The sequence below is a fragment of the Hemicordylus capensis genome, chromosome 5 (assembly GCF_027244095.1).
Source record: "Hemicordylus capensis ecotype Gifberg chromosome 5, rHemCap1.1.pri, whole genome shotgun sequence".
NCBI lineage: Eukaryota > Metazoa > Chordata > Lepidosauria > Squamata > Cordylidae > Hemicordylus > Hemicordylus capensis.
The window spans coordinates 99,128,579-99,144,903 of NC_069661.1; the positions used below are offsets into that span (position 1 = coordinate 99,128,579).

Below are 16,325 nucleotides of genomic sequence, written 5' to 3' on the forward strand. Positions count from 1 at the left end.
CATAGGGAACAATGGGGAACTCAAATCACCCCCATTGTTCCCCATTGGTAGGTCCTAGGGATACCCAAGTGGGTTGGGTGATAGGGCATGATGGGTGCTAACTACCAACCAACCCACAAAAGAAATGGGCAAGCAGGAGATATAATTTTTTTCATCGTTTCCCCAAACCCCACATGATCCGATTTTTTTAAAAAAAAACGCTCGCCTGCCCATTTCATTTGTGGGTTGAGTAGTCGGTAGCACCCATCATACCCTGCCACCCAACCCACTTGGCTGTTCCTAAGACCTACCCATGGAAGACAATGGGGTGATTCAAGTTGCTCATTGTTCCCTATGGCTGAAAAAAACTGCAATTAGAGGGCACACAACAAGTTTTGCATCGCAATTTGCAATGCATTCTGCATCCCTGCCTTGCAAAATACTGCAGATTAGAGACACACAGTTAAAGGAATCTGTCCATCCCAACACAGAACACACACCTTTTCAAACACAGTCCAGAAGTGGCAAAAAAAAAAAAAAAAAAAAGAATCACTGCCCCAGAATCCACTGCCAGACACAGTGCCTGTGCTGCAGTAATATCATTGGCACAAGTTGTTGTTATTATTATTTTTACATTTATATCCCGCTCTTCCTCCAAGGAGCCCAGAGCGGTGTACTACATACTTGAGTTTCTCTTTCACAACAACCCTGTGAAGTAGGTTAGGCTGAGAGAGAAGTGACTGGCCCAGAGTCACCCAGCTAGTTTCATGGCTGCATGGGGATTTGAACTCGGGTCTCCCCAGTCCTAGTCCAGAACCACTACACCATGCTGGCTCTCTCAAGTTGCTCTCTCACTCATAATTAAGACTCCAGCATTGCAACAGCTGCCACAGCAGCACCCTTAGCAGCAACCATAGCTCAACTAAAACGTTTTCAGCCACATTTTGACTGAGTACACATTGCAGATTGCAGAGCAGATCAAAGCAGTGAGTGAAGCACAAGTTAGTCTCAAGCCAGACATGGGACTCATTTTACAGCAATCACCAAGAAAATATCACATACAGACAGCTGAGCCATCACTGTCCATTTCTCACCACAACACCATCTCACACCATCTCACAAAGAGTCCAAACCACAACTTAAGGAAGGAATGAAGGAAGGAAGGCACCCAAGTTCTGCCTTTGTCAATCTGCAATCCAGCAAAAACTCACAGTTAATAATACAGCAGTGGTAGCACAGCATATACTTAGTGCTGAGAAAAGTAAACTACAAAATCAAACCTTCCTTGATTTCTTCCTCCCCCCCCCTCCTGATGTATCATCTTCAAGGCCAAACTAAGGGTTATCTCTGCCTCCCCTCTCCAGGCCCTTTGAAAACATTTTGAAATTCCCTCCTTTTTTTTGTTCCCCCTCCCTCCCCCCCCCCCCGCCAGTGCAGGCACATATGAGAACATTTGATTTGTATAACAAGCCAAGAAGCAATGAAACCTCAAGCCAATCAGAAGGTAGTACCAGAAAACCAATCAAGAAGGGGGGAAAGCCCACCAGAATGGTGCTTGAATCACTCAAATCGATTTGAGCTCAAATTGAGGTAATTGTGATTCAGACTTGAAGCAAGTCCTTTATTTTGAGGGCATTACATTTTGAGTGTGAATCACTCCAAACGGCCCTATTCAAGCTCAAATCAATTTGCACATCTCTACTGGCACAGTGGGGAATGACTTGACTAGCAAGCCAGCGGTTGCTGGTTTGAATCCCCACTGGTGCCTGGCTGCCAAAAGGTACACACGTGTACACACACAGACATACATACACACAAACCCATAGCTTGCTCATCACAGCAGCAGCAGAAAAGAGCTCTGCTTGGTTCCTAAAGAGGCGCTGCTCTCAACCTGCTGTGTCATATGCACACATGTTGAATCCTAATTATATCTTCATCCATATCCCTCTTCACACATTATGTTCAACACTATGTTGAACACAGTGTTGAATGACATTATGTTCAAGGTAGTTTTCCTATCTTGCTTACCAGAATTGTGTTGTTCTGACTCAAAAACAGTAGCAAATGGGGCTTTCCCTCGCTATGATAGCTGCAGGAGAATATATTCTGACATGAACAGGCATTGTTACATATTCCCTTCTGTAGTTGCTCCAATAGCCTGCTGCTACTCCTATAGCGCTAGACAGAGAATAATACCTTAACAAGACATCCTGGCTTCCTAGACTACTGGGGATAGCACAGCCAGAAAAACCGCAAACCTGAGCTGATAACAGCATTTTGAAAGGAAAAGCCATTCAAACTCACAGCTGGTCATCCAAATCCATGCGTCAGCATCAATGCAAGAGCTGCTTTTGAAAGAGACCTGATAACATTATACCCCGGGGGCCCATCTGCAGAAAGCACACCAAGATCATGTTACCTAATGAATTAGAAAAACCCAAAGAAGGGCTGCTGGGCCATTGGAAACTTTAATAAAGCCAAACCCAGAATGCCAACATTGCTTTATCCAGCTATTCTAGCTTGCCTGGCTGCGGGTGGTCAGGCACTTCGCGAGTGAATCCTAGCCATTTGCTCCACTCCATTCACACTGCAGAGTGAACACACCTAGCTTTGACTGAGATTCATGGCAAAAAGGCATTGGTAAAAGCCCATCCGTAAAATAAAGGTAAAGTTGTGCTGTAGAGTCGGTGTTGACTCCTGGTGATCACAGAACCCTGTGGTTGTCTTTGGTAGAATACAGGAGGGGTTTAGCATTGCCATCTCCCGCACAGTATGAGATAATGTCTTTGGGAAACACCAGCAGGGATTTGAACCAGCAACCTCTTGCTCCCAAGGCAAGTTACTTCCCCACCAGGGTGGATTTGATTTAAATCAAACTGATTTAAATCACGATTTAAATCATGATTTAAATCACTAGCAGGGTGGATAAAAATAAAAAAAATCCGATTTAAATAAAAAAAATCCGATTTAAATCAAAAAAATCCGATTTAAATAAAAAAAAATCGATTTTTTTATTTAATTTGGATTTTTTTGATTTTTATCCACCCTGCTAGTGATTTAAATCATGATTTAAATCAGTTTGATTTAAATCAAATCCACCCTGTTCCCCACTGAGCCATTAGGTGGCTTATAAAAGCCCATTAACAGAAGGAGGTAAAATCACTTCACGTCCATCTCCCTCTTGTGATATAAGAAGCACATTTATTTATTTATTGTTGAATTTATATACCGCCTTTTGTTAAAAACAACCCCAAGGCGGTTCACAAAAGTTTAAAAACATACAATAAAATGACAGTAAAAACAATTAAGCTAAAAATATAAAACAAATCTAATTTAAAAACTATAAAATACATGCATAAAAATTATAAATGGATAAAAACACATAGAAGCAGCACTAGAAACATTCATGTAAGAGCCTGGATAAAAAGCCAAGATTTAAGAAGCTTTCTAAAAACTGTGATGGAGTCCGAGGAGTGAATGGCCACCGGGAGAGCGTTCCAGAGTCTGGGGCAGCAACAAAGAAGGTCCTGTCCCGAGTGCACGACAGCCGAGCCTTCTTCATTGTCGGCACCTGGAGCAGAGCCCCCTCAGATGACCTTGTCAAGTGGGCAGCAACCCTTGGGAGCAGGCGGTCCCTCAAGTACCCCGGGCCTAAACCGTTAAGGGCTTTAAAGGTCAAAACCAGCACCTTGAATTGGACCCGGAAACAAACTGGCAGCCAGTGCAGCTCAGACTACTCGCTGCATTTCTTAACGTGCTGATGTTAATATGCAGAATATTTGGAGACCATTTACTCTGCTGTAGTACCTACAAGTGATGGTGGCAGCACCTAGATTTGTATGTATAGTTGGTTTAAGCTTATGTTTCAAGTGAAGCAAACATTGGGTTCAGTTGCTGTAATATCAAAGACATTACACATCTTTATCAGGGCAACATGTAATGTAAGGTGCAGGTCCTTCAACCATAACATTTTTTAGTGGTCTTGGGCAAGTCACTCTTGCTCAGCCTCACCTATCTCACCGAATTGCTGTGTCCATCAAATGAGATCAACCCGTGCATTGCAATGTGCCTCCATGGAGAGCTGATAAATATGTGGAGCTAGACTAAGAGAGTGATTTTACCAACACTATCAAAAGTATTACTGTGTGGAAGGGGAAGAATACCAGGGCTGTGTACAATGTCAAATCCCACAGAACTGTCGTATCTGATATTGGCTATGTCAGAAAATGCTGAATTAATTCCGAACCCTCCCACAGAGTTCTATTGCATCCGAAGTGTGTTGGATTTATTCAGAATTGTCAGAATTAAAAAGAGCTGTTTTAGGCTTTCTGGAAGCCAAACAATGTTGACATAGCAATTGCCTTATTTGGAAGAGGCTGAGGAAGGGGAACTGTTTTTTGGACTGACAGATCAAGCTGGCCATTTGCAATGTAATATGTCAAATCTTACCTTCCAATTACAGGGCTTCTGGGGAGGAACACAGATCCCTATATTATCTTTGCTCAACTGCCAGTCTTATCCTTTTGCTAGCAATCTTACTTGGAGCGATACCTTGCTCACCACTCGGACTACCTGTTTAGCTGGTCTTGTGGTAGCAAGCATGACTTGTCCCCTTAGCTAAGCAGGGTCTGCCCTGGTTGCATAAGAATTTGGAGACTAGAAGGGTGAGCACTGTAAGATATTCCCCTCAGGGGATGGAGCTGCCGCTCTGGGAAGAGCAGGTTTCAAGTTCCCTCCCTGGCTCCTCCAAGATAGAGCTGAGAGAGATTCCTGCCTGCAACCTTGGAGAAGCCGCTGCCAGTTTGTGAAGACAATACTGAGCTAGATAGACCAATGGCCTGACTCAGTATATGGCAGCTACCTAAGTTCCTATGTTGTTGTTTTTTAACATTAAAAATCAATGGGTGGACCAGTATCCTTCAAACTACATACACTGGCTGACATGATGTACACAGGAAAGGGACATGGGTCTGCAGGAAGCCTTCAGAGTCCCTACACTGAATGCTTCTTGTGCAGCAGACCAGGCATGGAGGTGGAACAGGAAGCTATTTTCATGCCTCTCTCCTTGCTACCAAAATCCTTTATACTTGCATAACTTCCCCCTTTATACTCAGTCGCTGCACAAGAAGCTTGACCCACAGCTCTTCTTCTGTCATCATACAGCTGTGGAACATGTGGGTTACTGAATGCTATGGCCATGTACCACTGCCATGGGAGATCTGACAACTTTCTGGCCAGCTATTCTGTAGTTATGAAATGGGGTGCCAAAAGTGGGGCGGGGAGGGGGATACTCTTTCCATATGATGGCAAAGAAGCACTTTCCTCCTAATGGCGCATGCTCATTGTGCTGGTTTCAATTCTTGCACTTTCTGTAACTTTCTACCATGAAACAAAGCAGTTAAAAAGTTATTTAAACTTCTTTTATATGCAATAGAAACCAACAGGTGAACTGATCTCCTTAAAGTGCCACACATTTAATGCTATCAGCATGTACTACCACCACGAGGACTTTCTGCCCAGCCATTCTGGAGTTATAACGTGGAGTGGCAAAAAGCGAGTCCTAGTTTTTTCATATGAAAGCAAGGAGCTACTTCCTCCAAATAAGACATGCTTGATGTTCAGGATGCGGGCTTCAGTTGCTACATTTTCTGTAACTTTGTGCCATGAAAGAAAGCAGCTATGGCACTCAAAAAATAATAATTATTTTTTTAAAAGTCATTAAGTCTTTGCACATGAGCAGCCAAACCCAGGCTAGGGCAGCCCAGCCTGGGTTTGGCTGCCCATGTGCACAACCAGGATCATAAGAACATAAAAACAGCCCTGCTCGATCAGGCCCAAGGCCCATCTAGTCTAGCATCCTGTTTTGCACAGTGGCCCACCAGATGCCGCTAGAAGCCACAGGCAGGAGTTGAGGGCATGCCCTCTCTCCTGCTGTTACTCCCTCACAACTGGTACTCAGAGGCATCCTGCCTTTGAGGATGGAGGTGGCCCACAGCCCTCTGACTAGTAGCCAATGATATAGCCAAACCCCTCTTAATAGACACCCAGGTTGTTGGCTGTCACCACATTTCGTGGCAGAAAATTCCACAAGTTGATTATGCGTTGTGTGAAAAAGTACTTCCGTTTGTTGGTCCTAGATTTCCTGGCAGACAATTTCATGGGATGACTTCTAGTTCTAGTGTTATGGGAGAGGGAGAAGAATTTGTCTCTAACCACTTTCTCCACACCATGCATGATTTTATAGACCTCTATCATGTCTCCCAGCAGTCGTCTTTTTTCTAAACTAAAAAGCCCCAGGTCTTGTAGTCGTGCCTCATAAGAAAGGTGCTCTAGGCCCCTGATCATCTTGGTTGCCCTCTTCTGCACCTTTTCCAGTTCTACAATGTCCTTTTTTAGATGTACTGACCAGAACTGTACACACTACTCCAGGTGTGGCCACACCATTGTCTTGTATAATGGCATTACAGTGGTCCCTCGACTTACGAACTACTCGACATCCGAAGTTTTCGACTTACGAACGACAAAAATGACCGGAAGTCATTGCCGGTTTAGATGCGGCTTCCTCGCATCTAAAAAACGGATTGTGACGAATTTTTAGATGTGGTTTCCTCGACTTACGAATGTTTCCAGACCTCCGTGGGTGCGCTTTTCGACTTACGAAAATTTCGACCTACGAACGTGCGTTCGGAACAGATTAACTTCGTAAGTCGAGGGACCACTGTATAATATTAGCCATTTTATTTTCAATCCCCTTCCTAATGATCCCCAGCACGGAATTGGCCTTTTTCACAGCTGCCGCACATTGAGTCGACACTTTCAACGAGCTGTCCACCACGACCCCAAGATCCCTCTCCTGGTCAGTCACCGACAGCTCAGATCCCATCAGCATATACTTGAAGTTGGGGCTTTTCGTCCCAATGTGCATCACTTTACACTTGCCAACACTGAACCTCATTTGCCACTTTGTCGCCCACTCCCCCAGTTTGGAGAGATCCTTTTGGAGCTCCTCACAATCCGTTTTGGATTTCACTACCTGAAAGAGTTTGGTAACATCTGCAAATTTGGTCACCTCGCTGCTTACCCCTACTTCTAGATCATTTATGAATAAATTAAAAAGCACTGGTCCCAGTACAGATCCCTGGGGGACCCCACTTCTTCCCTCCATTGTGAATACTCTCCATTTATACCTACCCTCTGTTTGCTGTCTTTCAACCAGTTAACAGTCCACACATGTACTTGTCCCCTTATCCCATGATCACTAAGTTTCCTCAGGAGTCTTTGATGAGGAACTTTGTCAAAAGCTTTTTGGAAGTCCAGGTATACTATGTCAACCAAGCCAGATCGAGCCAGATCCCAGCGCTGCCCTCATGTACTCAAGCGCACCCTTAACCCCAGCACCAGGGTTGTATGTATGATCAGGCTGCACATGTGGGGCTCATTATGCAGGGCAGTTGGGGATTCCTGGAGGTCTCCATTGATCCGCTAGGCTGGGAGCTGCGCGCTGAAGACATAATTGATGATCGTCTAGAGCAGGGTTTCTCAATGTGTGGGTCCCCAGATGTTATTGGACTTCAACTCCCATAATCTCCAGTCCCAGTGCCCTTTGGTTGGGAATTATGGGAGTTGAAGTCCAATTACATCTGGGGACCCACACAATGAGAATCCCTGGTCTAGAGGGAAGGTACGCTGGATCTCCTCCTCCTCCTTCCCTCCTGCTCTCCCTGCTATTCGCACTTATTAAAATGCTATTCGCCTTATTAAAAATTAGCAGGTGAACTGCTCTCCTTAAAGTGCCATGTACTTGATGCAATGTACTACCACAATGCAAAATTCTAGAATTTGTACTCAGCCATTTGGGCGTTGTTATTATTTTTAAATGTTTCCCATTGATCCCTGTTGGAAATCCAACTTAAGTTGGATATTTCCTGCTGAAATCAGAAACAATCCAACTAGCTGACCATTTTCAAGGATTCTAATTTCAGTCCTGACAATTTTCATGTTGGACTGGGTTGGATAGGAGATGACAATTTTTCACATGCACAGGCCTAGAAAATACACAGGTTACTACATCTCATTGCATGGTATTATTTTCTGTTTTGTGCAACTTTGCAAAGCCAATTAAAGAAAACAAGGTTGTTAAAAATGAAGATAAATGGCAGATCTCACTTACAATGAAGGGAAGCTGAAAGTGATGTATAGAACTTTCACTCAAATGCCAGTATAGAGCAACACATTATTATGCAGCATTCATAACAATTTATGAACAGTCATGTATATTAAAGTTTGTGCTACAAACATGCATGACTACCATTCCCATCTATTCCTGGAGGCAATGCATCAATATTGCAGTCCAACAGCATCACTGTTAGGAACCAGAGAGCCAGTACAAATGGATTACACTAAGAAGGTGCTAGTGATAGCAATCTATTTCATTAGCTAGTTTTTTTGGTAAAGTATACTTTTTAGAACTGTTGTCTAATCAAAGAAATATTAGGCAATTATATGAGTTTTAATCAGTTAATTGACTAAACTTGCATAACTGTGAGTTCTTTTCCTGTTTTTTCCCTGATTGAGTTTCAGTGGCCTGGTTCATACGTAACGCCAACCCAGAGGTAGGCAAACCCATGGTTTCAATATTTAAACTCCAAATCGCGCTGTAGATGTTCATCAAACTGCAGCCCACCAAACTGTGGAGACTTTCCCACTCACCCATACACCGAAGGGAGCCACACTTGTGTGGGCCCCCAACTCTCAATTGTAAAAGATAGAACAGATCCCCCTAAAACCTCCCCACTCTCATTCTCTGTGGAGACTTTCAGGACACCAAAGGGCATCTGGATGCTCCATGTGCCATGACCTGGCCATGTGCACAGAGGGGAGATACACTGGGATGGACCTTTAAACCCATTCAGAATTCAAAGTCCCAGTCTGGTGTCCCACGGTATGTAGATCTGCCATTGTGAGGAATTGTGGGAGAGGGGGAGCCCCCATTTTAAAGCAACTCAGGGACTGCGTGGTTGCCATTTCAGGGTAAGGGTGCACGTCAGTGTTCCCTCTAGCAGGGATTTCCAGATCTTCTTGACTACAACCCCCATAATCCCCAAACAAAAGCCATTGTGGCTGCAGATTATGGGAGCTACAGGCAACAACATCTGGGAATCCCTGTTAGAGGGAACACTGGTGCATATACCCACATGGGTGTACGGGCTGGCAGCCGAAATGCTCTGACAGCTACTCGGCGGCAGCCACCAAGACAAGGAAAGCAGTCTCTGGAATTCCCCCACCCCACAGCTTTTCTCCCCCAGAGCAACCTTGCTCGATATAGAGCCACAGTGGCCTGTCACTCCTGTGAGGGAGTGATTGGTGGGAGAAAAGGATGTTTTGCTACCAGGCATCATGACTGAATTTGCTTGGCAATTCTCTTTCCTGCCCTCTGATGGTTCTTCTCATGAGCTAAAAGGAGACATCCCCATGGCCTTTCACTCTCATTATTGAGCAGTGTGCCCCAGGTCAACTGACACTATCCTTGCAGCAGAAGTACACTTCCCACATCTTTGCCACAGCCATGCATGTTCTTAAATTTAAGGCTTTACCAAACAAAACTTGTTTGACAAGAAAAGTGTGCAGCTGAGTCCCTTTCAAAATATTGGGTCAAACCGCTTGGGTGGAACATCACTCTAATTTTCTCTTGCTGGCTGCTTACATATATATAATCTTGAAGGAAAATCTCTGTCTGGAATTTTACTTTTAGGTCCCCACTGCATTTATTCCAGATCCATCTGCAGTCTTTCACATATGGGAATTCTGCTCTTAAGCAGCATTTGATGGAAAAGAATTCTTCCAAGGTTGGGCACCCAGAGATAGCATACAGCATAAGCATACGTACAAAAATATTATATCCATACTGTTGTATCTTTCCAAGGGTGCTTGTTTTCCTTGCACTAACTACCTTAACACAAGTCAGGCTTGCACAGCTTATGAATCACTGAGCTTAAGGCAGCCTGCCACTTGTGAATTGTGGCCTGCTAGGTACTTAGCACACTCTGAGGTCGTTCTCACAACCAGTCCTACCCGGTGGAGAAGCTGTAGAGCTGATCATGAGAACCTCCAGGATCGCTCCTCCACTGAGTAGTCTGGGTTTTTAACCCAGGCTAAAAGTGAGGTAAGTGGATGCACATGCACCTCCTACCTCACTGCCAATTGTGTGCCAGCAGCCTGAGCTTCCATTGAGCCAGGGGGAGGAGCGGCCCAGCAGTGGGGAATTCCCCAATGCACCATGCTCCTCACACGGTGCACTGGGGGATATGGGAGGATGCAGCCTTTCCCCCCCTTACCCCCTCACTGCTCTGGGATCACTTGTGTGCCCGTCGTATGGGGCCACGGCATGGCGGAGCCTGGGAGCAGCGAGGATTGTCTGGGGGAAGGTAGGTAGCATCCTGCCTTCCCCCAAGCCCTGGCACAAATGGTCATGTGAACAACTTTCCTGTCTGGTTTTGCAGTCCTAGACAAGCAGCAAACATTGACGGCTTATTAGTGTGCTTGGGACACAATACTAGACTGCAGTTTTGGTTTCAGAGACTCAGCTTCCAGCTGAGAGATTGCTTTCCCATCAAACATGTGACACTTCCTCAGAAAATCTGTACAGGAACTAGAAGCTCATGTTCTTGGCAAGTTGCTTTCCCTAACCTGACCTATGGGTGGTTTTTCTGTTACAAAGAATGCTAGTCTATAGAGCGACAGTTCAGTGTACAGTAGAAAGAAAAGAAGTAGTTGACATCTTTTAGTTGGGGAGCATGTATCATTTTGTTGCAAAGTTGGTGATGAATTTTTACTGATTGCTTTGTTTGATTTCAAAACCTCTCTATATTTTCCATAATGTCACTCTTACAGTACAAGTGTGGCACACTTCTATGATGATATTATCAAGATGGCCACCATCTCACAAGTAATTAGCTCAGTAATTACTGGGGCAGTTTTTTGTGTGTATGGTGGCATTGGAAAGATATTTTCAAAAGCTATAAAACATGTCCTCCTGATTCTTGAATACTTTCCCCTCCTTTTTTACAGGCAGAACAGAAATAAATTTGGATTTTTAACACAGTTTTTGAATCTGTTATTAAACGGCAGCATCATTATGAAAGTAACAACAGAATATTTGTTGAGTCCCTTTCCTTTCCCCAAAATAATGCAAGAGTAAACTAGTTTGCTGATTGTCTACAAGGAGATATTATATATAACATTTTTTAAACACAAGCAAAGGAGGAGGAGGAGGAGGAAGAAATAACTTTGAAATACTATTTCACATGTCAGAACTCAATGGCTGTCTTCATCACAAGTATCTTCCTTATAAACTCCTTGGGGAAACAAATGATTGCAAAGGAGTTTGTCTCCACTACATGCACACACATCCCAGTACATAGAAGCTTGCAGGCTAGGCACACTTGCAAGGTAGACAGCATTTTAAGCAAGTTTAAGATCTGCAAACTTACTTTCATTCATCTGTCTGGGACACTATGGCAGAACATTTGGCTACAATGGAACCATCCAAACTCTTAGAACTAATGGAACAATTTAGCTTGCTGGAAGAAGAAGCCAATGTTCTAAAGGGTCTATCAATTGAGTTTGTTACTATTTATTAGATCTGGCAGAACTAGTGAATGGCCAAAGTTCATCTCCAGTGCATGTATACAGAGGTGCTCTTACCCCTGGACTTCCAGGCTGAAGTCTAGGGCCTCCACACACCCTGGGGCTTCCCCAAATCCTCTTTAGTCTGTCCCAGGTGGTGTGGTTGCCACGCTGCGTCACTGGCCCACACTGCATTGGGTTGTGGAGTAGGGATGCGCATGAATTGATTTTTTTCGATTTGATTTGTACCTGAATTGAATCACCCCTGATTTGTTTTGGGTCTGAATCTGGCCAGCTACCACAGGGGTGATTTGTTTTGTCCACAAATCTCCCAAAACAGGTAGATTTGGGTACAAATCGTTTTGTACTCAAATCAATTCACACAGACAACAGGCGTAGGCAGTGATTCTCTCTGAAGTGGGTGAAAAAAACTGTCTTCTCTTTTGCTCAATCAGGAAAGCAGGAACAAAAAGCAGAGAATCCACTCAAAGAAGCAGGCAGGCAAGGCAAAGCAAAGCTCCTCTGGCTCTCTGTCTCCCCCTTTCTTCTCCCATGAGGCAGAAAGGCAGAATGGTGGGTGGCAGCCTGCTTAAGTACATTTGAAAATCCCTCCTTCAAACTGAGCCATTTTTGGAAGGGCGGTCTAGAAATTGAATAAATAATAATAATAAATAATAACCCCCCCCACCCTTGTCCCTTCACCCTTCCCCTAGCCAATGCAGGGTCAGTCACCCCTGGCAACACAAGATTTGAATGGAAATGAGCCAATCTGGAACCAGGGGGGAATCACCAGCCAATTGTTGCACACAGTAAGTCACCAATCTAAAACTTGGGAGGGCAGGAATTTTTTTTTAAAAATCCTATCACAAAATGGAGACAACAAGAGAGATTGCCACAAAATGGAGATCTGAATCTACAAATTTTTCAGGTCCAAAATATGGGCGATTTGTTTTGGATCCAAATCTTGCCAGCTAGCACAGGGGCAATTTGTTTTGTCCACAAATCACCCCAAACAGGTAGATTTGGGTACAAAGTTTTTTGTACCCGAACTGATTCACACATTTCTACTGTGGAGTGTGACATCTGCTTTAGAGACAGAGTGGGGAGTGGGGAAAGAAATAGGTGGGGAGGGGATATGTTAAATTACGTGTTGAAATGTTTCTGCTAATGTATATTTGCAAAAATATACCTGCTTTATATTCTTACATTCTTGTGAGTTCAGTTGCTGTTTGTGCCCTCAAGAACCCAGGTGTTAAAAATACTATGTGTGTCACAGTGTGTGTGTGTGTGTGTGTGTGTGTGTGTGTGTGTGTGTGTTGGGGGATGATGTTTACCTAGGTGCATCTAGCATGTTAAATTGTGGCTTTTTACCCGGGCCTTTATGTGATTATATGAATTTATGGGGGGAAATTTTAATCAGATTTGTTTTGTATTTTTAGCTTAATATTTTAATTGTGTCTTTTTTACAATCTTGTTTTTAAATTTTGCTGTAAACCACCTTGAGATTGTTTTAATGGGAAAGTAGATTTTTTATCTTTCTTCTGCACTGGATTCCCTGTTATTATTTGCAGAAGTATTATAAGGACTAGGGAAATTAGTTTATATAGACATACATTCAGTTTATGGTTATAATTACTGTTATATTACTGTCTTGTGCATGTAATTAGTTATTTTCAATATGAAGATTTGACTTATGTATTCCCTGTTAATGTAACAGCTGCTATCAAGAATTTAAGAAGAGGGAAATCTCCATACCAAAGGGCAATGTTTTTCTCTCATTTTCTCTATTTTTTACTTTTATTTACTTTCTTTGGGTTCTTTTTTAATCATAGGTCAATTATCCGGTTTCTAGAAGATCAAGAGCCCTAGATTTTATATTGGTATTTTATAAAATTCCTTTTTCTCCTGTCTTTCTTTTTCTTTATTTTTTAAAACTATGGGTTAATTATCTGACTTTCAGAAGATTGAGAGTCCTAGACTTTATATTAACATTCCATAAAACCCTTTTTCTCTTGGAATTAACTTCTTTCTCTCCCCTTTCTTCTTTTTCCCCTTCTTTTTCAAACCCCATACTATTATTCATTTCTTCCATACATAACAGGTTTTGGATACCAGTCATGAACATTTGTCAATGCATTTTGCACCTGGGCTGCATGGGATGAGAATTCAACTATGGCCTCATGTCTATAGTATTTAAACTTCAGGTCTTTGCTGGTCAGTCTTTTCCTCTTGGCAAGCAACTCCTTTCTCTCCTAAGCATAAGTGGAGAGTCGGATGGGAGGCTCAAGATCCATTTCCTATTTTTATATCATTGTCAGATAGATTCATTTCTGTAGTTATTTCCTTTGTTTGTTTTTAGTGACATTCTTATAGATAACACCTTTTGAGCTTATAGATTTCAATATGATTCTTTGCATTGTTGTTTCTTTTTCTGTGTTCCCATTACTTTTGCACCTCCCACTGAGGTTGGTTATGGATGGAGAAGAGAGCCAATATGAAGTGATTAATGTCATCTGCCTAAGATTTTGCGTACAAAGTTCGATATTTATTCTATCCAGCTTGTGTTTCACTCTGATAGAATTATGAAAATTACATTCCTATCTTAAGAGATTTTACAAACAGCATTGAATTTATGAATTTCTCCATCTGCTACTGACAGCATTGAGATAATTGTATGTGAATTTATAGCTTTTTACTGCAGAAGTTTGTAACAGAAGCTTTTCAATGTCCTTGTCCCACCAGAATAAGGATTTCTAGTGATACTGAATATTTCTGGGGGGTTTTCCCCTCTAGATTTTCGGATTCTTTTTTGATTATTTAGTATTCCATTCGCCCATTAACTTAATGAACAACATAATTAAAGGAGCTTATATTCACTGCATAAATCATTCATTACTCTGTATGGAACCTTTATTTGCTGTTCAGAGAGAAGTTGGGATGAAAAAGATCCTTGACCTTTTAAAAACCTCTCAGGTTATTTAGAAAATTATTTAGTATGGTAAAACTTTTAAAATTTACCTTTTTTCATCAGATTCATTAGATTTAGGATTTTGAAAGTTTCCGAATAGCTTTTAGATTTCCCTCCCTCTTTTCTTCTCTTTTTTCTTTTTCTCTCTTTTCTTTCATATAGGATTTAAATCAGATGAAGGACGAATTGGCAGTGCGGAAATTTATATTCTTTCTAAAGAATAAAGAATATAGTTTAATTTTTGTGATAGGTATTTTTACTGCAGAACACAACGGGTGTTTACCTAGGTTGAGGTTGGTTCTCCTCTCTCTGTCCGGCTGGTTCCCTGGAAGGCCAAAAACTATATGGATGCCTAGATTTAGACTTTGTGTGGCTAGTTGATTACATTTATTTTACTTCTTATATAAAATATCACTACCTTTGTATCTTTCTTATGATTGAGGATTCTTTTTTTCTTGGATGGATAAGATCTTGTTTGTAAACTTGTATTTTTGGCGAAATCTCAGAGATATAACATTTCTGTTTTTTACTTATATTACTAATAAAAGCATTTTAAAAATCTTTTTTAAAAAAGGGATTGCTTTAATGAAAGGCGGTATATAAATTTAACAAATAAATAAATAAATCTCTGTTAACGTATATGTGCGACAGCAGCTTCTTCTTCATAAGGTCTGAAATAATGATACTGTCACCGATTTATGAAGTGTGCTGGTTAAACACGCTGGGTTTTCTTGTCTCTAGTACTATACAGACTGTGTACTGTATGTATGTATGTATGTATGAAACACCAGGGAATACATCATACTTCATCAAACTTCCAACATTTCTGCTGCAATTTTGCAGTAAAGACCTCAGCCTGATCCTGGCAGATTTGAACAACCTTTGGTTTTTTCAATATCCAGTCACCAAATTTGCCATATCCAACAAATATTAACACACACTCAACCATTTTTATGTAGTGGTGGGCCCCTTGGAATGTTGGCTCCCTTTCTTGTTCCAGCAAGTTGAATGGTTCCATTAGTTCCAAGAGTCCGTATTGTTCCATTGTAGTTAAACATTCTGCCCTCTCCTAGAACACTGAGAGTGGCACTATAGCAAGTCTTCTTCTGGAAAAGTTTTTGAGTCAAACAAAGCGATTTGTACAAACTTATCACTAACTTTGCCACACACTTTTTTATACACTGTGCTCTGTTTCTGTCCAGGAAGGACTGGCTTCACATACAGGCTTCTCACTGCTCTAGCACTATGCATTAGTGGCAATGATTTGGGAGAGCTGCACCTGATGAACTTCTGCAAGAATTTATCGTTTAAATTGATTTCTACACCACCTTTCTACTGAAGTACTCAAATCAGATATGAAATGAAGCACAGAGCCACTGTTGAGAAAAAGGAATAACCATGTGGTAAAGTGCTCTTACTTTTTCACCTATGATCATGAGACAGACGATTTCATTCAAAAGCTTTCCCTCAAAATAATTCCCAATGTGAGTTAGGACACGAGTTCCCTATATGAGTTCCCAAGCAGTCCTAAGGCCTGCCCAAGAGTGGGCTTTGCCCAGGCCTTGACCATTTTTCTTTGGTACTAGGAGCTAGCCCAAACTTGTAGAAGCCAGTCAGATGGCCCTCTGCTCCATGGGGATGGGGTGGAGTCACCAGCAACACCCTCTGCTCTGGGGGAGGCGTGGGTGGGTGGGTGGACTCCTAGCCTTGTTCCTTCCTCTTTTTGGTTGGACTAATGTGACCAGGGCCTTTC

The 16,325-nt window shown here is 42.3% G+C and overlaps 1 protein-coding gene across 9 annotated transcripts in view; it reads right to left on the reverse strand.

The window, feature by feature from the left end:
* The window catches only part of ATP10D (ATPase phospholipid transporting 10D (putative)), a 120,962-nt gene that overhangs the window by 95,186 nt on the left and 9,451 nt on the right, over positions 1–16,325 (reverse strand). Inside the window, exons 1-2 of one of the 9 annotated variants that reach the window (XM_053256939.1) lie at positions 15,378–15,627; positions 14,623–14,785 (exon numbers count right to left, since the gene is read on the reverse strand). The exons of 5 other annotated variants lie outside the window; for them this stretch is intronic. Coding sequence is in view for 1 of the 4 variants with exons in the window: in XM_053256935.1 (XP_053112910.1) it covers positions 15,991–16,008 (18 nt within the window). In the remaining 3 variants the exon portion in view is untranslated. Of the gene's footprint in view, positions 1–14,622; positions 15,061–15,377; positions 15,628–15,990; positions 16,216–16,325 lie in introns of those variants that run through there. 3 more of the 9 variants (XM_053256937.1, XM_053256935.1, XM_053256938.1) reach the window with 3 other exon arrangements.